We start from the raw sequence: 22,754 nt of genomic DNA, 5'->3' as shown, positions 1-22,754 counted from the left end.
GGTAAAATTTTCACCATGAACTTAACCTGTTGAGGACAGGCTGATTTTGCTGTACGACACTCATTTTCCCATCTATAGACACTTGCCCGAGTATACTCGGGGCTCATTCTCAAAGGGTTAGCAAGTATTATCACTCGAATGATAGAATTCCCTATTAAATTATGCAAATGAGCACCATGACTCACTTTGGGTCCCCATGGGGCCCAGAACCCCTAAATTAGAGAATTTTCACAAATATATTCTTCTTAAAACCAGAAATGATTTGATTCAGATAAAATGGCATTTACATGTAAGTTATTGCAGACATAGATCTAAAATTACCATTATACAAATTCTGGGATGTATTTGCAGTGAAGATATTTTGTATGATCTGTATGTTGTGTCAATGTGGTGATAAGTACCGGTACATTTAAACTTCTTTAGCCCTTTTTACACTTGTGTTTCTTAACCCCGTACTTTCTCTGACCCAGGACTATCGTTAATCCCGTACCAATTTTTTTCAGCTTTTTACACTCACCAATAAATCCCGTACTAAGCTCTTGCCCTGTGCTAAAGAGAAAACTGACCTTTTTACACTTGTATTTCTTAGTCCCTTACTTTAAAAACCACATGAATATTCATGATTACGCTGTGCACTGTACAAGTACACGCACGCACCGGCAGCACTTGATTACATGTACCTCGTTTCTGATTGGTCAGTGGGGTTCGGACTTTGTCTCCATCGCTTAGCGCCGGATTATTTCTTAGTTCTATTTACATTCGCTTGCTTGGCACCGCAATTGCAGGGTTAGCACTGCAATTGCCTGAAAATTGTCTGCATTGTTTGTACTCCATGATTCTTGTATAAATCATATAAGCCACACAATGGTGAATTGCTGCTGAATATCCTGGGTTGGGGCCAATTATAATGAATTGAAGCTCATGTAGCTTGGTAGCGTGAAGTCACATTCTTGGGTACCGTACCGTACATACAATACAAACATGTACATTTAACAGACTATGGGATGAATTGTCACTTGCCCTTGGCCTCAGTTGGCTGCCCATACATCATATTGAATGATATTGTTTTAGACTTGTTCTCAGTAAAGTCAAGGATTTCAAATGAGGTATTTGATAGAGCATTGAGGGACAAGGATTTTTCACTAGTTCAAGGTATTACTTCTGCCGAGGAAGGAGGTTATATTTTTATTGGTGTTTGTTTGCAACATAACTAAGAAAGTGGGAACAGATTTGAATGAAACTTGCACGTAAAATTGATAATGATACAAGGAACAAAACATTAAATTTTGATAGTGATCCAGGAATTTTTATGGATATTTGAAGGATTTTTTTAATCTTTTGGCAGCTAGGGTAAATGAACTTGGGAGTTAAAGCTGTGCGTATTTGAGGTTTGCTCACACAAAGGCGCAGCGCAACATGCAGGAAGCTGTGTGATGAAACAAAAGGCTTCTACATGTATGTTCGGAAATTTATCGATTTTCAGCTTGCGTTTATTGGTGGAAATGAGCTGCTTAGCAATGGTCTGCGCTCTCCAAGTGCTTTTCTAGTTGATCATGTAGCCATAATCACCAGTAGAAGTAAACAACAGTTTGTAAAAAAAAAAAAAAGAGTACCTTTTCAGTTACTTTTCACAGCTTACAGACAAGGTTGCAGAGGGGACCACCAGTACCACAAAGGACCGTTCTGTCAGTCCACTCCACTTCTACTTCCTATTTGGAGTTTTCATTGAATCCACTGAGTGGGAAATTTAGGCTGTCCTTCATTGATTAGGGGCTATGGGTGTCCTCAAAGCAACTCATCTGTGCAGTGTTCTCACAGGGTTGAATGCCTGATGACTTATGTCGTGTCTGCTTTTTTATTAACTGTACCGTACATTTTGTACATGCTTTTGCAAGAGAGCAAGTTTCAATTCTACTGTGAGAGTTCATCTTTCTTTCACTTCAGATGCAGAACACCCGAATGTCATGTGCACAAAGAGCATTCATGGCATTTCTTTTCAGGCTTTGATTCTACCAGTCTTTACTGGTAAATACAAAAGCACCCCCACAGTGATTGCACTACAGGGTGTCAGTTTGCCGTATATTTGGCACAGCATGATAATGTTATGATTTCTCTATGGACATCAGGCCAAGCAAGATGGAGTTCCTTGGTCCGTTCATACTCCAATGACACTGTTATGCAGTCCTTTGACTGGCATACTCCCTTAACTTGGTAGTTGGACTGCTACTGCTTATTGTAGCATGATCCAGTTAATCTTCCTGTATCATTCTAAAGTATGCAGGATATACTGTTTGCTTGTTATGTTCCTGCAAATTGTTCTGAGGCTTGCATGTGGTATCAAGATGTGTCTCCCCCCCCCCCCCCCCCCCAGCAGCTTTTGTTTGTTGCCTCTGAAGATCTCATGAGAAGTTGCAAATCAGTGTTAGGGTGCATTTATAAGATTTTTCTTCTGGCCAGAAACAGTGTTTTGAAACACTGTTTCTGGCCAAACAATGATTCTAGCTCGAAAAAATTTCTTATAAACGCTCGCCGTGATTTGACCTCAGTGTTTTGAAACACTGTTTGTAAACGCACAAAATAGTGCGTTTACAAACAGTGTTTCTGTAGAATCAGTGTTTCAAAAATCTTATAAACGCAACCGCGATCGCAAACACTGTTTATGTGACGTCACAATGCCTTGCGCGCACCCTGTTTGACCTCTTGCCGAGGAAAAACTGCGCAGAGTGAGTTGTGCAATGGAACAGTCTGAGCGAGTGCCCCAACACACTCGGAGAAAAAATCTTATAAACGCTCTCCTGACGAAAGTGTGATTTGAAACAGTGTTTCAAAACAGTGTTTCAAAACAGTGATTTAGGCCCGCAAAATCTTATAAACGCACCCTTAGTCTATCACATTTTTCTCTTCATCCTTCTTCAGCTCCTTGGTGACATTTGACCTTCATATAGCCCTTTGTAGTTCTAACAGCTATGAACAATGTCATTGAAAATAATTAGATACATGTAATATGCTTGTTTCCAAATATTTTTCCTTCTAGGGCTGACATTTTGGATGCAGTCTTGTTCAGAATGGGTATCTTAGCTGTGTTGCGCTCCAAGCATGCCAAAGGTAAGTGAATCATGAGAGTTGTATGGTAAAAGTCATACAATTATGGAATAGAGCCAAAAAAAATTTGCATTATGCCTTGCCAGCATTCAGCATGATGCGCAGTTGCTGTATACCCATCAGAGGGGAAATTTTTCTGAAGTATCCTAAGGATGATTATTTGTTTCTGAGAGCCCACCAAGTACCAGGAAAACTTTGCTCAAGTAATTATCATCATCAAATGGACAACTCTGTTCTGATACCAAGTAATTTCCTCACACTTTTCTTTTTGCAGCTACCATAGGTGTGATGATCACAGCTTCCCACAACCCTGTGGAAGACAATGGGGTGAAGCTAGTGGAACCCATGGGAGAGATGCTGCTGCCTGCGTGGGAGGGCCATGCCACCAGGCTGGCCAATGCTGCGTGAGTCACACCCATGTTCTTGTGTCCAGGCTGACAGATTTAATTTCTTGACTTCTCACCAAGTGGTATAATGTCTGGAAATGGTCTATTCTATACCTTGATTCATCTCTTTGGTTTTCTGTATCTCAGAAGTGTTTCATGAACCCTGAGCTTATTGGAACCAGGTACTAGGTACCAGGTACACCATGTAAACTCCATGGAATTAGCATTATAGTATTGTGGATGCAATAAATAACATGTATACTTCCTAGATGAACATTAGAATGTCATCAGACTTAATGGTGGCACACCATGACAGCATATTATTCTCTGGTTTGGCTGTAGAAAGGGAAATCACATTTTGAGATTTAATTGTAAGTTTGCAAATTACAAACTTAGAGGAATTAGACTTAGAGGACTTTATGCATGGATATCCTGAGACAGGAAATGTGTACTTAAAGAATCCTGAGGCAAAAATATGATGAAGTTCCGGAGAAAATTGTCAAGTTACATTCTGGATTTATTGTGACAATATACCCAATAGCATCCATATATGTGTGCATTGACAGAGAGTATGGTAATGCAACAGTTGCCTGGGTTGAATTGGGGAAAAAGATCTTGTGAAGGTTGGCCTAATAAACCCACATATTATGATGAAGTTTGGTGCTTTATATCATATGTGAGTGACGTATAGGAGAATAAAAGTAGCAATGATATTGCTCGACTCCTAAAAGAGCTGTTATGGTTCAGTGGCTAAGACCAGGGACCATCAATCTGGAAGTCCCTGGTTCCAATCCCCTAGTTGTAGTGGTTGTGCCCCTTGACAAGGCAGTTTATCCTTATTGACTAGTCTTTCAGAAGGGACTCGTAGTCGTAGATCCCTTGGTTGCTTGCTTAAATGCATGCAAGCATTAATTGCTTCCTTAGTGGCCATGTTAATACAAATCAGGTCAATTCAATTCAATTCAGTTGAATTCCATTCCACCCCATTCCATTCCATTCCATTCCATTCCATTCCATTCCATTCCATTCCATTCCATTCCATTCCATCCCATTCCATTCCCCATTCCATTCCATTCCATTCCATTCCATTCCATTCCATTCCATTCCATTCCATTCCATTCCATTCCATTCCATTCCATTCCATCCCATCCCATTCCATTCCACCCCATTCCATTCCACCCCATTCCATTCCATTCCATTCCATTCCATTCCATTCCATCCCATTCCATTCCATTCCATTCCATCCCATCCCATTCCATTCCATTCCAATCCATTCCATTCCATTCTACTCCATTCCAATCCATTCCATTCCATTCAATTAAATAGATATGATCTTACAAATATCCAAATATTTCATGTTTTTCCCTTTGTCCACACACAGAGATGAAGATTTGGAGGCCACTGTGAGAGCAATCATTGCTGAACTGGAGGTCGACATATCACAAAGCGCTAACGTCTTTGTAGCCAGAGATACAAGGTATGGCACTGAGTCTGTTCGGGAAGGAGAGTTTATGCCAAAAGAGCGACAGCTATCTCAAACAAATAGGCCTGAATTCACAAAGGTGGTTAAGATTTAGACCATGGTTTAATATAGGGGCAAAATTGGCATAGATATCCTACCTTTCACTTGCGCATATCAATGCGCGATTGTTGTTGGACGTCTGTTTATATTGGCATACACAATCTATTATGTGCATTTTTATACAGAAGAAATTTACATAAACCGTGGTCTAGATTTAACCACCTCCGTGAATTCGGGCCATACAATTTGAGGTATGGAACCATGACCATTTGACAGTCGGTTATCATCTGACCTTTGGTCTACTTGTTGGTAATTACTGTAAGACTGAAGAACCCTACAAGACTTTGTATCTGATCTCTCCCTTCATTCTTGATAGAAAAATTAGGATGCTTCAAAATGTCACAATATTTCAGGAATGCACTCCACATAGGTACATCTGTCAGCTTGGCATGTATAAACTCCCTAGGCCTGGACATTATGTACATGTATGGCTTCATATGCGTAAGAAGTATGCTGCTTAAAACTGCAGAATGTTGTCAGTCATGTGAAAAAAAAGCGAGGTTTTACGCCATCAGGTGTACACTGCCAAAAAGGGAAACTTGTTTTCAAAGACTAGCCAGAGAGTGTGCACGTTGTATGTCTACATGGAGGAGAAACTCCAAGCGATACTCCTCAGAATATTGCAGACTGACTGCCCTTTAAATGCAGTTGTGATTGGCCCTAAGGTTTGGTGTAAGTGTTTTGGTCATGTGACCACCTTGCATAGTGCACTTGACATCTAGAGGGGAAACATGAGTATAAAGCTTCAGTGTGCATTCAGTAACTTACAGCATTGGCTACCACCACAGATGTTGGTGAGATCCTGAGATTCTACATCATTGCAAGTTATCATTATTATCTAAGTCTTTGTTTTGAAGGGGTTCTTTGGGTGTGTCTCACATAAAATACGTATCAATGGGAATCCAGTCATACATCATATGTAAAGAACATCACCCAAACTCTCACTAACAGATACATGGAGATACAAAAGTAAAACCACAACAGCAGCACTTTGTGTCACAGTAGATTCTGCATGCATGTGTAGATCCCATATGTCACATATTGATCCAGCACTGAGTACAGTCAGTCCATAATTGTTTGCACATACAGTATAGCAAATATTGCAGCAGTGCAAATACTAACATGCTGAAAAGGAACCTTTTCAGGGATGATATGTTGTTTTTCTTTGCTGTCTTTAGGGACCTTGAGCTCTAGTGATTTGTGTGTATGTGTGTGTGTGTGTGTGTGTTTGTAAATGTTTTTGCATTGTTTCTTTTTCACAGAGTTTGCCTTTTTTTTCTTCTTGCATGTAATTTTTGTTCAATTTTTCTCCCATTCAGACCCAGTAGTGTGAGGCTTGTCCAGGCGCTGAAAGATGGGGTCACTGCAGTTAACGGTCATCTCACCGACTATGGTAAGCCAATGCCAGCCACCCACAATATATGCACCATGCTATCACAAATCACAGAGCACGAACAGGGGTACTGAAGCCAGACAAGATTTTTTATTTTTTAATTTTTATGTATTTTTTGCTATACTACAGGAAATATTTGCAGGTCGAGGACTATTAAAACTTTTTTTCTTCTCGTGTGACCTATGCATCAGTGGTAATTCTGTTCCATCATGGATGATATGAATGCAGTTTATGTCAGAGTCTTTTAGCAAAAATTTTCTGTGTTAATTGTATGTGTTTTGTGTGTAGTGTGCAAGCATGTGTACACCCACGAGCATGTGGGTTTGTGTCTGTGTATGTGTATGTGTTTGCGTTTGTGAGCAGCAGAATGTGAAGTCACAAGTGGGGCTCTCTTCGTCGATGAGGAAGAGTTAAAGGAGGAATAGGAAGAGCAATGGGCCAGGGCCTGTTGTAAATTCCAATCACAATGCCCATTAGAACAAATGACATGCATTTCTCATGTAAAGTGAAGATCTGCCATGTTCACAATCACACGATTCCTCAAACGATACTTCGACAATGAAATGCCTGAAGCCTGTGCTTGGGTTGAAAATAATTTTGCATTCATGTGTATCATACATTGTGTAGGTAACTGCAATACCATTGTTCTTGTAATTGTTGGTATTTTGAATACTGTTTTGTTTTGTTGTTGAATTTTTTGGTATATTTAAGATTTTCAATGGTAGATATTGAATAAACGGAAAATCTGTTTTGAAATGCAAATTAGTATTGCATATTACTGAAGATCATCAAAAAAGCGTGAAACGTTGGTTCTCGCCAATGACTTGAGTATTGAGAATGTTTTATGGCATGAGAGATGTTAATCACAAATATTTTTTTGTTTCCATTCCTTTGTGACCAGGTCTACTCTCCACCCCTCAGCTCCACTACTTGGTGCGTTGCCAAAACACCAAAGATGCCTACGGCCAGCACACTGAGGAAGGCTACTACAAGAAGTTGGCAGCAGCTTACACCAGTCTGCGAAAGCTGATTACCCCTGCACGCAGCGAGCAGGTGAGCGGCACCATATTTTTTCCATAGTAAACAACCTTGGGTAGTGTGCTATGTTTCATGTCAGCTTGCTCTCTCTCTCTCTCTCTCTCTCTTTGTGTTTGTAAGTGAATAATCAGGCTTTCTGCTTGTATTTGTGCCTCTGTAAATGGAGGATACTGGTAGTGTGTGTTTTCAGATCGTCCGTCCATCTGTCCATCTGTCTGTAAACCCCATATTTCCCAAAGACATATACTGTAAAAGTGGATATTTTCGCGCGACTAATTTTTCGCGCTTGGCCGGGTGAGAAGAGTTTCGCATGTTTTTAATTCCGCGGAATCAAGACATCAAGCACAGGAACATTATGGCAAGCAAAAATATTCGCGTGCTTTTATTTTCGCGCTAGTTTCTGGTTGCACGAAATGCGCGAAAATTTCAACACCGCGAAAATTTCCACTTTTACAGTATCAAGACAGATTCTGCAGTAGATGAGACTTCCAGAGGGAAAAAGATGCACTGAATCTTGAGCAGATTCCCGTAAGGTCATCAGACAGAGGTCATCAAATTGGCTATAATGTAATTTTCAGGCAATAGCTTTAATATGCTAGAAATGACATTGGTACATAGGATACATGTTAATAGGTAATTGACTGATATGAAATAATAATGATGGTTAATGGTTACTGTATTTTCATTTTTTTTTGGGGGGGGGGATGGGCTAAAAATGTATTGTCTAATTGTAACTTTAGCTAGAAATGCCCAATGATATATTAAAAGCTTATTTTGGTGAACTGAACCATTTTGGTTACGCAAAAGCTTGTTACATATATTACACCTTGGAATGATACCAGTTTACTAGTTGCAAACTAGAAGAACTAGAGGATGTGTTAGGATGTTGAAGGTCTTGAAGGTGGTATAAACCTGGTTTAAACTCAGACCTTGTTACAAGACTGTCTGAAGTAAACTTGAAATAGGCATACAGTTGAGATGCACATATGCATGTTTGTTACTGGATATCTGTTGGCGTAGGCAGTCTGTCAGTCATCTTTACACAGAAGAAATTTGCATAAACCATGGTTTAAATTTGTACCACCTTCATGAATTTGGGCCATTGTCTCTCACTCTGCTGACTTCCATGCGTCATTTCTATTTCCTCCAACCCACACCTCACAGAATGACATGGGCGGATGCATTGACTACTCCAATCACATCCTTCTCGATGGGGCCAATGGAGTCGGGGCCCTCAAGGTCGCCCAGTTCTTGACCTTCATGAACCCTGGCCTCCTGGACATCACTGTGTATAACGATGGCTCTTCTGGAAAGCTGAATGAACAGGTTATTTCTACAGTGCTGAAAAGTGTCTTTCAATAGCATAAGTGCTTATAGGGCCTCGTACCGAGAGGCGTTTGTATGAAGCCAAACGAGCAGATGTTTTCTTAGCTTACTTATGACTAGAGTTGCTAGCAGAAGCAACAGTGTCTAAATTGTTGAGAGTTTCTTGTTGAGCTTTCAATCTTGTTGGGATTATGTGATGATAAAAGAAAGAGAAACACAAATGTAGCACAAGATCTAGTAGAGTGAGACTCAGTATTATACTAGCCTTAGGTGAAATCAGGGAAAAATAACAAATACTGAATACCATGCCTTGAGAGCTATTAACACCATTACCAGCATGCGTGGGACTAAAAGATATATATGTTGTGTGTTAGATCATGATGTTGAAAGAGGTACTGTATGGGATTGTTTCTCATTAATGTTTTTTTTTTCCTTTTGTGTGTGGGGCTGGGAACATATAGTACATGAGAAGTGTCGAGGCTGTTGAAACTTTTTACTGGTGATTTTTTACTGCAATTGCATGTTTGCCTCCCCCCCCCCTTTTTTTTTTTATCGTAGCTCATAATCGTAGACCATCATTCTTTTCCTGTACACAACTGTGAAGCACTCTTGCATTCCTGTTTTCGATTTGTGGTGATGCATGATATGCTCATTAACACAGCATATGGTTCTTGTTTGGTTTGTGTCTTAACTCAACAGTGTGGTGCAGATTTTGTGAAGGTTCAGCAGAGTCCTTCATCAGGTAACCATACCAGAATCATCAAATAAGTCATTTATTACTGATTAACAGTGAAATGGGATGGGTAAACTAATGAATTCCATTGGCAATTTTACGTCACAAGTAATGACCTTAGAGAGAAATGTCATATGATTTCTTCTTTGTGTCTTACTGTCCCTAGCAAAACTAGTTTAATGACAGGCTGTTGGCTTTGTGAATGGTGTGCATTCAAGTGCATTTCCATGCCAGGTTAACGTTGACTCTGATGTACAGAGTGAAATCAGGCACACTACACAACAGAAGTTTCATCAAAATTAAATGTAAAACGGGCAAGTTCGTGTATTTTAGCAGTTTCACATTACCTTGGAATCGTGATGATGGACAAAACAACATGATATCAATAAGCTGAGAAGATAATATCAGTAACTCATGGCTCTCTCTTGGGTTCTTGGGCAAAATTATGACAAAATTCATATTTTGGGCCAGTGATTTATAGCACCAACAAGCCTTTCCACCCTATTCCAAAAGATCATCATTGCTAGGTAATTACAACAGCAAAACTTTGATGTACAGGAGATATTGTTTGGTGTTGTTGATAACATGTCCAAAAGACGAAATTAAGTGATGATTTGTTTTTAGGTAAGCGAAAGACTTCTTTGGTGAGGGGATCACCACTATGTATACAGTTTTGCTACTAATGTCACCATTTTTGTGCACACATTGCATGAATTTGAAATTCCATAACCTGTATATTTTTGGTGTGATTTTGCCAACATTTTGATTATTCTGTTTGTTAGACTTGAGAGCAATATCTAAAAAAAAAACCACAATAAAACATCCATAGAAATCAAACTTGATAAGGGCTGAAATTTCTCTGGAAAGGAACACATGTTGCCTGCAAAAGAAATATCACATTCAAACAGTGCTGGTAGACCACTCATGCTGTGACAGATTTCAGCGAGAATATTTATGAAATGCTGCACTCATACTGTTGCATTGCAGCCAACATTTGTTAATAGATTATTATTATTATTATTTTATTTTTTTTTGGAGATGATTCATCTTCCCAAAAGTGAAGGCACAGATGGTATGAAGCAACAGCAGTGTTTGTTTGTAAAAAAAAAAAAAAAAAAGGAAACCTCCTCAAACTCTCTCTCGTGGATATTACTGGTTATCAACAAGTGTTGCCAAGGTGAGTGAAACTTGTAGATATTAATGAACAGAAGTTGTTGCAGAAAGTGAAACTTGAAATTACATACTTGTAGGGAAGGCTATTTATCTTGTCTGAAACTTTTTATTTATATTTCTTCTACATGTCTTTCCATTACTGTATCTGAGCAATGCAAGCAGTAAATTCTAAAATGATTTGTGTGTGTGTATTCATTTTCATGTAGTTAGATGTCTTATTAAAACAATCATTTGATTTGATGTCCCTCTGAACAGGCATGCCTGCTCAAGCGGGCGAGAAGTGTGTGTCACTGGACGGCGATGCAGATCGGATAGTGTACTTCTACCTTGATGAAGGTGCGTCACTCCTGTCTGTCTGTCTGTCTGTCTGTCTGTGTGTCTCTCTTCCTAGTGTGTGTGTCATGTCACCCTACAATCTCTTGTCTCTGTGTTTTTGGAAAGTGAGGGCATTTTTGTTGTTGTCATATTGCTGTTGTCTTACCAGAGATTCTCGGCGGAAAGTGGGACATGGAAGATGAATAAGGCAACTGCTGCATTTTCTTTTTGCAGAAGAATTGTAGCAAACATGAAATGAGAAGATCATAATTCAGCAAATGATTAAACAAAACACTCTTAAAATATGTTAATTTTCCACATTTGAAACAAGTGCTGTGCAGAAAGTCTTTTCACATTTGCGCAGAGTTGTGTCCATTTTAAAGTGAGGAGTGATGCGGATGCGAGAAACTCTGGTCTGTTATTAGTCTTTCACAAAAACTCAGGATTTTGCAAAGCAAATGTATGAATGACTTTTTGACTTCAACAGAAATACATCCCTTAATTTTTTTCCTATTTCTTTTTTTTCCAGACAAAAAATTTCATCTCCTTGATGGTGACAAGCTGGCAACACTGGTAAGTGTGAATGCAAATCTACTTTCTATGCTGTTGAGCAAGGAATGCTGCTGCAAATATACTGAATGATGATTAGAAACCCCCCTTGAGATTGAAAATTTTATAAAGTAGAACTCGAAAACAGACCGACGTTTACAAAATTTACATCTCAAGAGAACTTGGCCCGCCATAACTTTCTCATCCAATCACTGGGTTTCTCGATTGCGAATTGGACTGCTTGAGAAATTGTCTTACAATTACAAAGCATTACACTCACGAAATATTTATTGTATGCTGAATACAGTATTTTGATGTGACAAGGTGTCATATTCACTGGATGCTGCGATATTCACAATTCATGAGACATGCCAGCAACCCCACCTTCCCCTCCTTTTTCTGCAGATGAACAAACAATATGCAAATACATGTACTCCAAGGATGATGAGTGTCCCCATTAACTTCACAACAAGAATCCAATTTTTACGTCAAAATGTTTTGTTTTCTGAGATCAATATGCTAGCATTGTAGCCACGCCATGATGCAGATGGCTAGATAGGGTGAATGATTTGACTTTTGATGTGCTGTTGAACCTCAGCCAAGTCGAGGTTTGTCTGCATGTGATAAAATGGGAAGCTGGTGTTTACCCATGTGCTTGCCAAGTGGCAGGCAGCCAAGAACGCTCTAGGGAGTTGGCAAATACATGTTGAACAGACGTAAAAATACATATTCAAACCTGTTCTATATCAACCACTTCATGAGGGAAACAGAAAAGGGTGGCACATGACAAACATGTTTGCAAAGGTGGTCTTGTGACATTACCTATACAGTTGCCTCTGTTTAATCGAGACTCAGATTAATAGGAAGACAACTTTAACGGGATGATATTGAGGCATCTTTTGAAAGGCACATTGAAATTTCCGCTCTAACGAGATCAGAGATTTGTTAAATGGTACATAGTTTGCATGTGATATTCGTTTTTTGTTCAAAGTAGAAACTTTGCACAAAATTCATAAGATAGAGGGAAGGAAACTGAATGAATGCACAACCGCTAAAAGGATATTTAGCCACGGGTACTGAAAAAGACGAAATCCCCTAACCTGACATAGAAACCGAGTGCATGAAGCATGAAGGAATACTAAAAAGTACCTCAAAATGCATTGCTGTACGAGATATCACATGGTCCACTGGTATGCCTAGCCCCACCTACCACCTGCCACATAATCATTAATAAGCCATACGGTGATCTATCACTTGGTCTGCTCCCACATCGTCTAATAGGTATTTAATCTCAACCCACATGGTCTAGTACAGTTTCGTCTCCAACCAGTTCATTTAATGACCATTTAGTCCCATTGCCACTTAGCCTCATTACCAGTTGGTCTACTTCCAGACGGGATATGCCTATTTCGTCTAATACCCACAGTTTATTAGACAAAATGGAAAAAAAATATACAAGGAGTCAAAATTGCATTTGACTATCTGGTCATTAGACAAAATGATTATTAGCCAAACTTGAGATTAGACCAAGTGAGGATTAGACCAAACGCGCATTAGACGAAATTTATAGAAGACCAAATGAGTTTAGCCGTAGTGGTGTTAGACAAACTGGGAAGTAGACCATTTGATATTAGACCAAGTGGCAATAAACCAGCTATACTCTATGTAAAATGACATGGCTAACATGTAAATCAGTCTCTATATGCTTGACGAATGATGCAGAAGAAGCATTCGTGTTCTTGTCAGCATCACTATCATGGCTAACATTGGTGTCATCGTGGATATCACACTCACCCCCTAATAATTTTTGCTGTGATCCAGATTGCGGGATACGTGCAGGAGCTGGTCACCCAGAGTGGTCTACAACTCAAAATGGGCCTTGTCCAGACGGCATACGCAAATGGCAGTTCAACAAAGTATGCTGTGGAAACTCTGGTAAGTTAGAACTCCGCCAAATCGTACCATATCATCCATTGGTGCATCTTTATCTCCCCCCACCCCCCCCCCCCCCCCAGAAAAAAAAAAAAATTGAATAAATAAATAAATAAATAAAATGAATAAAAATGTGCTAATGCACAAATGATATCCCATTTGAAATGTTGTGATTGTTTGTTTGTTTGTTTACATGTTATGGTTATTATATGTATGCTTGTTTCACCTCTCTTGTTTCTTGCTTCCTTGTGATCGGCAACTAAAAATGTGTGAAACACTTTTGTTTGACACTGCTTGTGGCTAGACCTTTACCTGTGTTTCCACATTGTGATTGATTGTATCAAATTTGAAGGCATTACCCCTATTAAAAAAAAAAGGGGGAAAAAAAGTCACAAACATCAAAGCAGAGAAAATGTCAAAATAAATGATTTGACTGAAAAGAAGTGTAATTTTTATGGAAAAAACCCCCTGAAGAATGATATCAGTACAATATTTTGTCAGAACTCTAAAGCCAAGGAGTAATTTGAAATTCAAAACCTTGCTTTTCATAAAGCTAGAGTACCATGATGATTTGAATGATCTATTACAAGTGCTAAAATGACCAGACTCCTATGCCTGTGACTGCTTTAAAATTTGCAAGCAGATTTTCTGAAAACTGCACTTACTTGATCACTTACTTTCCTACCGTTGCTGAAATAGTCTCATCGTTAGAGAGAGTCCAGTCATGTGTCGTCTGTAGTCTCAAATGTGTGGAGAGTTCGAAAATACCAAAGTGAAGAACAAATAATCTCCAACTTTGTTAGCATATATGTGGCAAGATCTATTGCAAACACAAGAGGTTTGTTGAAATAATGAATAGAAGTTGGAGAGAATAATTCAGTATATGGAAAATATTATTGCTTAAATCCATACTACATTCTACTTCATAGTGAATATCTTTCACAAAGTTTATGGAGGAATCATTCATTTCTCACTTTTCACAGAAAGTCCCAGTGGCCTGCGTGTGCACGGGTGTGAAACATCTGCATCACAAAGCAGAGGAGTTCGACATCGGAGTCTACTTTGAAGCAAACGGACACGGCACGGTGAGTCGATTGGAGGCCACGCCACATGTTAGATGCCCAGCTGTGACAAGCAGATATTGATTTTAGTCATGCTCACCACACGATTGTCTGTATTTATCTTGCCAATTCACAGGTTTCACTCATCGATGACGTTTAGTTGATAGGAAACGGCAGCAAAGAGTCGTACCAAAACTTGCAATGTGGAAACACGAGAAAAACATAATTCATTTTTTGTTTTGTTTTTGTGTGCTGGTAATAGTTATTGCAAAAGCCCGTCAGATTTGTTATTATGCAGACTAGCAAAATTGAGATGAACTTATGTGTAAGATAAAAAGTCAAAGATTTACAATGTTTGCTGCCAGTGCACTATCATGGATGTGTGGATGTGGGACTTAAATCATCCTGTGATAAAGCATTTAATGAATTAAGAACTCTTCGAGCATTCTTGTGTAAATTTGATATCCTTTGTTTGAAGCTCGCGAGTGTACTCATAATTTTCGAGTATTACTAGTAGTATGAATACTTCAGTAGATAAAAAGTTTAGTGATACACATAAACATGCATGTTGTACATTATTGTGAGTTGGTTTCTCAACATAGACAGACAGATACATGTAGATAGATAGATAGATAGATAGATAGATTGATAGATAGACAGGTAGATAGGTAGGTGGATAGATAGATAGATAGATAGATAGGTAGATTGATAGATAGACAGGTAGATAGGTAGGTGGATAGATAGATAGATAGATAGATAGATAAATAGATGAAGAAGTCAGTGCTGTTCATATGTTATTGACACTTCCCGTGTTGCTGGTGTTGTGTGTGTCATTTCTAATTTCCAGGTACTATACAGCCAAGAAGCTGAGAAGAAGATTCATCATGCCAGCTCAGATGAGAGGTGACATTTTGTTTTATATTCTTTGTCATGTTCATGGTGTTTGATCAAAGAGCTATTGTCGTGGTGATGTTTAATACTGGGGCTCAGTGTACCCTTGGCTGGCACCTGTCTTTTAGGAGGGAAAGGCCTGTCCATGTTCAAGTTGATTTTGATAGATGGGGTCAAATTAAATTAGAGGAAACTGTCAGAAGTTTCAGTGGAGTCGGACATGATATAAAGGACAAGTTTACACCTTTATATACATGTGAATTGTTTAATTAAAGCAGGACTAGTTAAACACATCAGTGAAAATTTGAGGAAAATAGGACAATCTGTTTTAAAGTTTTAGTTCTAATGAATTTTTGAAGTTGCCGCACAGTCACTGCTGGATGAGAAGAGTACTACAGTTTATGATGTCACATATATAGAATGATGCAAGAAAAACATAAAAAGAATTTCACAAGATTTCATTTTTTGAAAAAAGTACACATTCCATCAACTTGTCGTATGTTAAAGCTAATATAATTCCCCCTGCCTTCTAAAAGAGCCAAGTCAGGTGCTCTTTTATTATGCAAGAAAAGTGAAAATATGAGGAATTTTCTTATACTTTCCTAATATCGTTCTACACATCTGACATTACAAGCTTAGTAGCTTTCTCATCCAGCAGTGACTGCCCCAAAAAAATTTCAGAACTTATGAACAGGTTGCCCAATTTCCCTCTTAACGTTCACTATTGTGTTCTATTAATATTGATGCATTTTCTCAAAGCACAGAAATATGAAGGTGAACTTGTCCATTAAGACAACGTGGATTGTTAAAGTGATAACTTGTTGTACAACTGCATAATGCAAATTAAGTGAAATAACGATGATGCTGTCGCCTCATTACTGGATTGTTTAATGTTTAGTGCTCAGGGAAAAGAAATATAACAACAATAAATTATTGAAACTATGTGTATGGTTTATAATGCAGTACTACATTGAAGCAGATATCAACTCATATCGTGTCACCATGGGTTAAAGAAAAAGTGAATGCAAAATTTTGAGATTTCCTGTGCTTTTTTCTTCCCTTTTCTACATTTTTAGCCTGTCAAATGAGCAGAGGAAGGCAGCCACCATTCTAAGACACTTTGTTGACCTCACTAATCAGGTATATATTCAATTTTCACTTGTGATGATTCCATAATACCTCTGTGTGCATGATTCCTATAATTATCAAAGATACAGTTTGCATCATTTTTATAAACACCCATGTGGAATTGTGAGTCCATGACATACAGTGTAGTTGTTGCATCTGATTTGCATACATTATTGCCACTTATTCTTTTTCCTTGAAAACTTATGTGGAAGTTGAGATTTTGATAATTATCTTGATTTAGATAAAATCGCAATGAATCTTATACGGCTGGTCGATTTTACTCTATTGAGGTCAGTTGACATGATCATGGAATGGCATTGCACTTCTAGTAGGATTGTAAATCTAACTTTCTTGTGAAAAATGCTCAGGCATCATATCCTATCTTCCAGGTTTGTCTGACTTTACACTTAGAGAGTTTGCATGGCCCCTGCTACATTTAGAATGGATTGGGGATAAAATTTACATGTTAGTTTGGTGTGTCAGATCCTGGGCATAGCTTTCTGTCCTAAGTACAGGACCTACCCATACCTAACAAAGTTTCTTCTGAGACTCTTTTGTAGTACTTGTTTGCCTCTAGAAGATTATTCAACTTTAGTTGTAGGTACTGTCATTAGTACATCTATTTTCAAGTTATCTCTCTTGGTCGTAAGTTTGTTATTAACACTTATTCACATTGTAGATCTGCCTTTCATCGAGACTTTATTCAACTTTCTGGGGCTCCTCATTTATCACCTGGTTGGGATGTGCACTGGGGAAACTGATCATTTTTCACAAGTGTCTGGGTTAGACTGTGAAGAAGTGTGATGTATTCATTGTTTTCGGGTCTGGAGATTGACTAATGCCGCACTGTTTGTGATTGTCTTGAATGTGTGCCAGTTGACATCTGCCCTGATGACTTTTAATTTGCCTCATTGCACCCTTCAGCTCACAAGATGGGCATTATTCTTTTGTGCAGACCTAAAATCATGTTAAAAACAAAGTCAAGAATTGTGTCTGCTTTTTTTATAGAGAGCTCAGAAGAAGAAGAAAGTGAAGTTTCTTGTGAAAACTAAAAGAGTAGGCTGTAGGAACTTCATGATGACATTTGTTAAGGCATGGGTTGGGTGAAATGTGTAGGGAATCCCTGTGCAGCTTCAAATTATAACTTTAACTTCGTCACACAAAATAGTATATCTTTATGAAAAAAAAAAAGTGGAAAATATTCACAACAGTATATTCTGTGAAGTTCAGCAGTATGTTGTGAACATCTGGGAGATTTTGATTTTATCTAGTCCACAGAAATGGTCAGTAGGGAAAACAAGATTTCGACTGAATTGTCGTGAAAGATGGGATATGATGCATGATATGCAGCAATTTGATCAAATTCTTGTCGTTCAGACCGTCGGAGACGCCCTGTCCGATATGCTTCTTGTGGAGACGGTCCTGTGGGCCAGGAGATGGAACATGGAGGCTTGGAACAAGTCCTACACAGATCTCCCCAACAGACTACTCAAGGTCAAGGTAAGGAGTGCTTTTTGTGCCCTGGGCCCCATTTCATTTTAAAAAAAAAAAGGTGCTAAGGACCTGGTAGTGTGTGCAGGGATACCGTGGAGTAGGGAAGCTATAGCTAGCTGAAAAATCTCGACTGGAGTCCACCATTAGCAATGAGCTCACGCATCGATGCACATATTCACTAACTGGTGTTATACATGGTTTTCGAATGTACCCCAATGGGCAGTGAATAAATCAGGCCACCCATGACCCATGAATTCCCCTCCACTGGGTCTTTAACCCGTTGAGGACTGGCTGATTTTGCAACAACATTAATTTCCCATAGACACTTGCCCGAGTATACTCGGGACTCGTCCTCAATGGGTTAAGATAGCATGTATTGCTAGAATCACAACTTCTCCAGGCAAAACTTCTCCAGGCAACAGCCAATCAGGACACTAGATTCATGTAGTTACCATGACACCTGCCATTCCAGGAAAAGTTGCTATCATAGCTATAGCAACTTGTTATGAAATGGCCCTGGTATACCAATCCTTGTAGAAACTTAAGGTTTTACAAATCCTTTGATACCGCAATAATCTGTGGTAGCCCTTTAGTAGCTAGAGATCCTTACAAGTGTTTGCCTGTCTCTGCTCTCAGAAGGAAAGGGTAAATTTCATACAAGTTTTTATCACATAAAACTGATCCAGTATCCAGCGGAGATTCATTTACGAATTGTGGCATTCTTACATATGAGTGATTCGTTCTAACCCTCAGTAGTGTTACGTTTGTATGAAATGACCTGTAGCCAGTGGAAGAGCTTGTCAAGTTACAGCTGAGCCCTGGGCACTTTAGGAGTAGATGATCTTCAGTCTTTATGTAACATAAGGGACCTGGACATATAATATTTGGCATAGAGAGAGTTGACTGGTGTTTCATCTCAATTCAGGTGAAGGACCGCACAGTTGTACAGACCACGGATGCCGAGAGGCAGTGCACCAGTCCCGCTGGCCTGCAGGACGCCATCAATGCCCTGATCGCCGACTACCAGTCGGCGAGGTCGTTCGTGAGGCCATCTGGCACTGAGGATGTGGTCAGAGTGTATGCAGAGGCGGCTACGAGGGTGAGTACAGAATTATGTTTTGTCGCAGGTTACTTCTTTTGCACATTAGTAATTCACTTGATGTTTCTGTGCTTTGTCTTCTTAGGGTTTTTAAAGAAATACAGTCAAACCTGCCTTAGCGGCCACCTCTCTATAGCGGCCACCTGCTTATAGTGGCCACTGAAAAATCCCCCGCACAAAATTGCTGTATTATGGACCCTTTGTATAGCGGCCACCTGCCTAATGCGGCCAGCGGCCACTCGTTTTGTGTCCCGTGGTAAATATCTACCTGCGTATAGCGGCCAAAATTTTTTAGCTGAACCGTTAACGATGTCTTAGATGTTCATTGCATGAATTCTACCGAGTCCTAGCTCAGTCACAATCACATAGACACGATTGACAAAAATTAATGCAGCTCTCTGCCACGAAAAGCTGTCTTACCACTAAAGATATAGGCTTTAGTAATGCCACCCTGAATAGATGCTAGCGAAAGGCAACAACAACACCCAATAACTTAGAATTTTACTAAAATGCTGACTAATTAGTGTGTAAGTCCCTTTGAATAAGGACAATATGGTACTTGTCTGGGTATTGTTTGTTGTTAACGTAAGCTTCACACATTATCAATCTCCATCGAACTCGATACTCTTGAACCCCGTTCATGCAAACCAGCATGAACCAGAGCAGTTCATCAGGCCCAAAATGTTTTTTTTTTAATCAAAAGATCAGAAGCAGGCATAGAAAAACGAAACAAAGCGAAGTGAATTTTACAACAAAAATCCCCATAAAAGCTGCACATGCAAACTTATTTGCTGGTTGTCATTTTAAGGATTATATGCGGTATTTTCTACTATTATAAAAATGCAGGTATTGGAATTCAAAATGGCCACCAACCTGTCTATAGCGGCCACTTTTGTTCTTTCCCTTGGGTGGCCACTATGGACAGGTTTGACTGTATCATAATTTTCAGTTATGAACTGCTGAATTGGTTGGTCTAGATAACTTATGTTAAATTAGTAACAGAGCATTTTGTTGGTAACACAATCAAAAGTAGTGATGATACCATTGTAGGTTTCAGGCACAGAGGAACTCTGCAGTTTGCTGAGACAATTGAACTCTATCAAATAAAGGCTTCATGTCAATACTACCACTCAGCTAAGTTTATGAATGGTATTCCTCCAGTGTTATTCAGCCCTCAAAAAATGCAAGGAAACTAAGAAATAGCTTGTGATTTATCACTTATGTAGCCAGTTGTTAAGTACTCCAATTTTTGAAATTTGGTAGACCTTACAGATAATGTTCAAAGATCCCATGTTAGTGAAATTTGGAGGAGACTAGAAAGGCTGTCCAATGAGGGTGTGCTATCTACCTTAAAGAGGGTTTGCAACTTTAATCATTCTGACATTGTTTTGAGTATGCTTAAACTGAATTACCTTGCTGGTAAGAAGTTGTGCTGCCAGGTAAGTCTCCAACTCTTTTGACATCGAAAATTTGTCATTCTAAAGAACTGCTTTACACCCCATGTGAGTTACAACATGCATGCAAGTACTTCACTGTTGTTCATTCACGGTCTGTCATTCTGTACCAGGAGCAAGCCGACAAGTTGGCGTACGCGGTTGCGGGAGAAGTTTACGATCTGGCCCAGGGCGTCGGCGACCGCCCCGTGGCCCCCTCCAGTTGACCTCGAAGCAGTGAAAGGTCGTAGGATTCCAGTGCAAGTGCTTGGCATTCACCGAAAAAAACAGAAAAACCAAACCAATGTTTCTCCACTCACACACCGCTCATGTGGAGATACCAGTGGCTTTAGAGAAATCTGTCTTTCTCTGCCTTCAATTAGCTCCAATCAGAAATGAGGTAGAACCTGTAACAAGTTAAGTTTCAGGAACAGTAACTAAAAAGCAGGTTCAGTCAAGCAAAAAAAGTGCTTTTCCTGTTACCAAAAAAGGTGCTAGAAGTAAGATGATCATGATTCCATTATTGCTTACAAACTTTTGAGTTACTGTGACGTTACTCGTTGAATGTGTAGTTAGTTGGTCAAGTGTATGTGAAGATGTAAGTAGATCTTAGGCGGTGCGATGACAATGAAAATGTGGTATTCTTAGGAGTAACATGTGAAGATCTGTACCACACCTTCTATTTTAGTCAGCAAAGCAATTGCACAAATGTACACATAGTTTTGAATTGTGTATGTACAATGGAGAATGCTTAGATGTCATGACTGGAGGTAATGTGCATTTTCATGAATACACTCAAAGGATGCAAAGCTCAGTTATTACTGCACTCATCTACTCAGTAGTTCCACAGTTGTTTTGGAGTATTTCAGTCAAAGAAACTTTTTTCCTGGAAGAATAGTTGCGAATATTGTCTGGAATTCCAGGTTATTCTGTCTTAGAGATGTAAGAATTGTACATTGCACTAAAATTACATATATTGAAGCATCCTATTGACCTAGGATAAACTAAAAACTCACTGGAATATGATTTTATGGGACTATGAAAAACTGTCATGACCCTGTTTTCTTTTTATGAACAAATGTTAATGTGTGATACTTTTTCCTATTTAAGGTTCATTTTCATGTTAACCGTACATGTATTTGCACTCATGGAAAATTGAATTTCATGTTTTATTGTGAAAGAAAAGCAAAGTACTGTAAGTTTTCTTGAGCTTTTGCAGACTTACCAATGCATCAGAACTTACTGACAGCTTCTCACATGCCATCTGCTATAGTACATACGTTTGTCAGTGTAGTACGTACATTTGTCAATATATGTAGTATGTGTAAGTTCTTGTGAAACTCCTTTGAAATGTAATGAATTGTGTCACAAAAATTCAAAATAACTGCTGACATTGTGCATAAATGGATCTTATCCTTGAAAGCAGAGTATTTTTGAGGGATGAGTGACATGGACTGGCTAGCTTCCTTTGAGAAAAGGCCTCAAAATTAATATAGGAGTACATTTGTCGGTACATTGTAGTGACAAGAATGCAACACAGCACTACTGATCACCCGAAAAATATTCTTAGGTTGTGACAATTTAAACATACACGATTATTTTACATATTATCCACTAGAAATCCCACTGATGACCTATCATGAACGTGATTCACGAATGCAGTGCACTCCTCTAACTCTCTCAATGCTCTAGGCAACTCGCTTGTGCACAATGTCGATAGTATTTTGAGGTGTTGGGCCTGTGAGACTTAAACGCTTCCCCCAGATCAGCTAGTGCCCTCAAGGAGGTACGAGAGAACCTCCTTGGTGCCCTCCTGTTTTTACAGTGAGTGCAATATAAATGATTGTCGTTTTCATGCTAGTGTAGGAGGTTGGCTGCAACCAACTGCCTGTGAGTGTTTCAGTCAATGTATCTCCTCAAAGTTTGTTGTCCTCATCGCAACCCTGTCTTTGGTGATTTGTCAATAAAAACACTCCTGGTCGTGGCATTGTGAGTCCAGATGCGAGATGAACGTTTTTAAAGCATCCAGGAGCTGTGGTCTACTGTGTACGGTGAATATTTCACAAGGTTTTTATTTCCATGAATTCCATGAGTCAAGTGCTATTCGTGAATTTAAAGA

General features: G+C 39.1%; 1 protein-coding gene across 1 annotated transcript; it reads left to right on the top strand.

Moving 5' to 3' along the window:
- Window positions 1-3,380: 3,380 nt before the first annotated feature.
- On the top strand, window positions 3,381-22,139 carry LOC139727660 (phosphoacetylglucosamine mutase-like). Its single transcript, XM_071638638.1, has 15 exons — window positions 3,381-3,506; window positions 4,870-4,965; window positions 6,390-6,463; window positions 7,365-7,516; window positions 8,666-8,827; window positions 9,527-9,569; window positions 10,989-11,069; window positions 11,578-11,621; window positions 13,419-13,532; window positions 14,513-14,614; window positions 15,438-15,493; window positions 16,558-16,621; window positions 17,987-18,109; window positions 19,029-19,202; window positions 20,770-22,139. The coding sequence occupies exons 1-15, from the start codon at window positions 3,391-3,393 to the stop codon at window positions 20,860-20,862; spliced, it is 1,494 nt and encodes a 497-aa protein (XP_071494739.1). The 5' UTR covers window positions 3,381-3,390; the 3' UTR covers window positions 20,863-22,139.
- The last annotated feature ends 615 nt before the right edge of the window (window positions 22,140-22,754 follow it).

Source organism: Diadema antillarum, unplaced genomic scaffold, assembly GCF_040938485.1.
Source record: "Diadema antillarum isolate AM-2024a unplaced genomic scaffold, OU_Dant_1.0 seq00000140_RagTag, whole genome shotgun sequence".
In the NCBI taxonomy this organism is placed as follows: domain Eukaryota; kingdom Metazoa; phylum Echinodermata; class Echinoidea; order Diadematoida; family Diadematidae; genus Diadema; species Diadema antillarum.
This window is presented reverse-complemented; position numbering and strand designations above follow the sequence as displayed.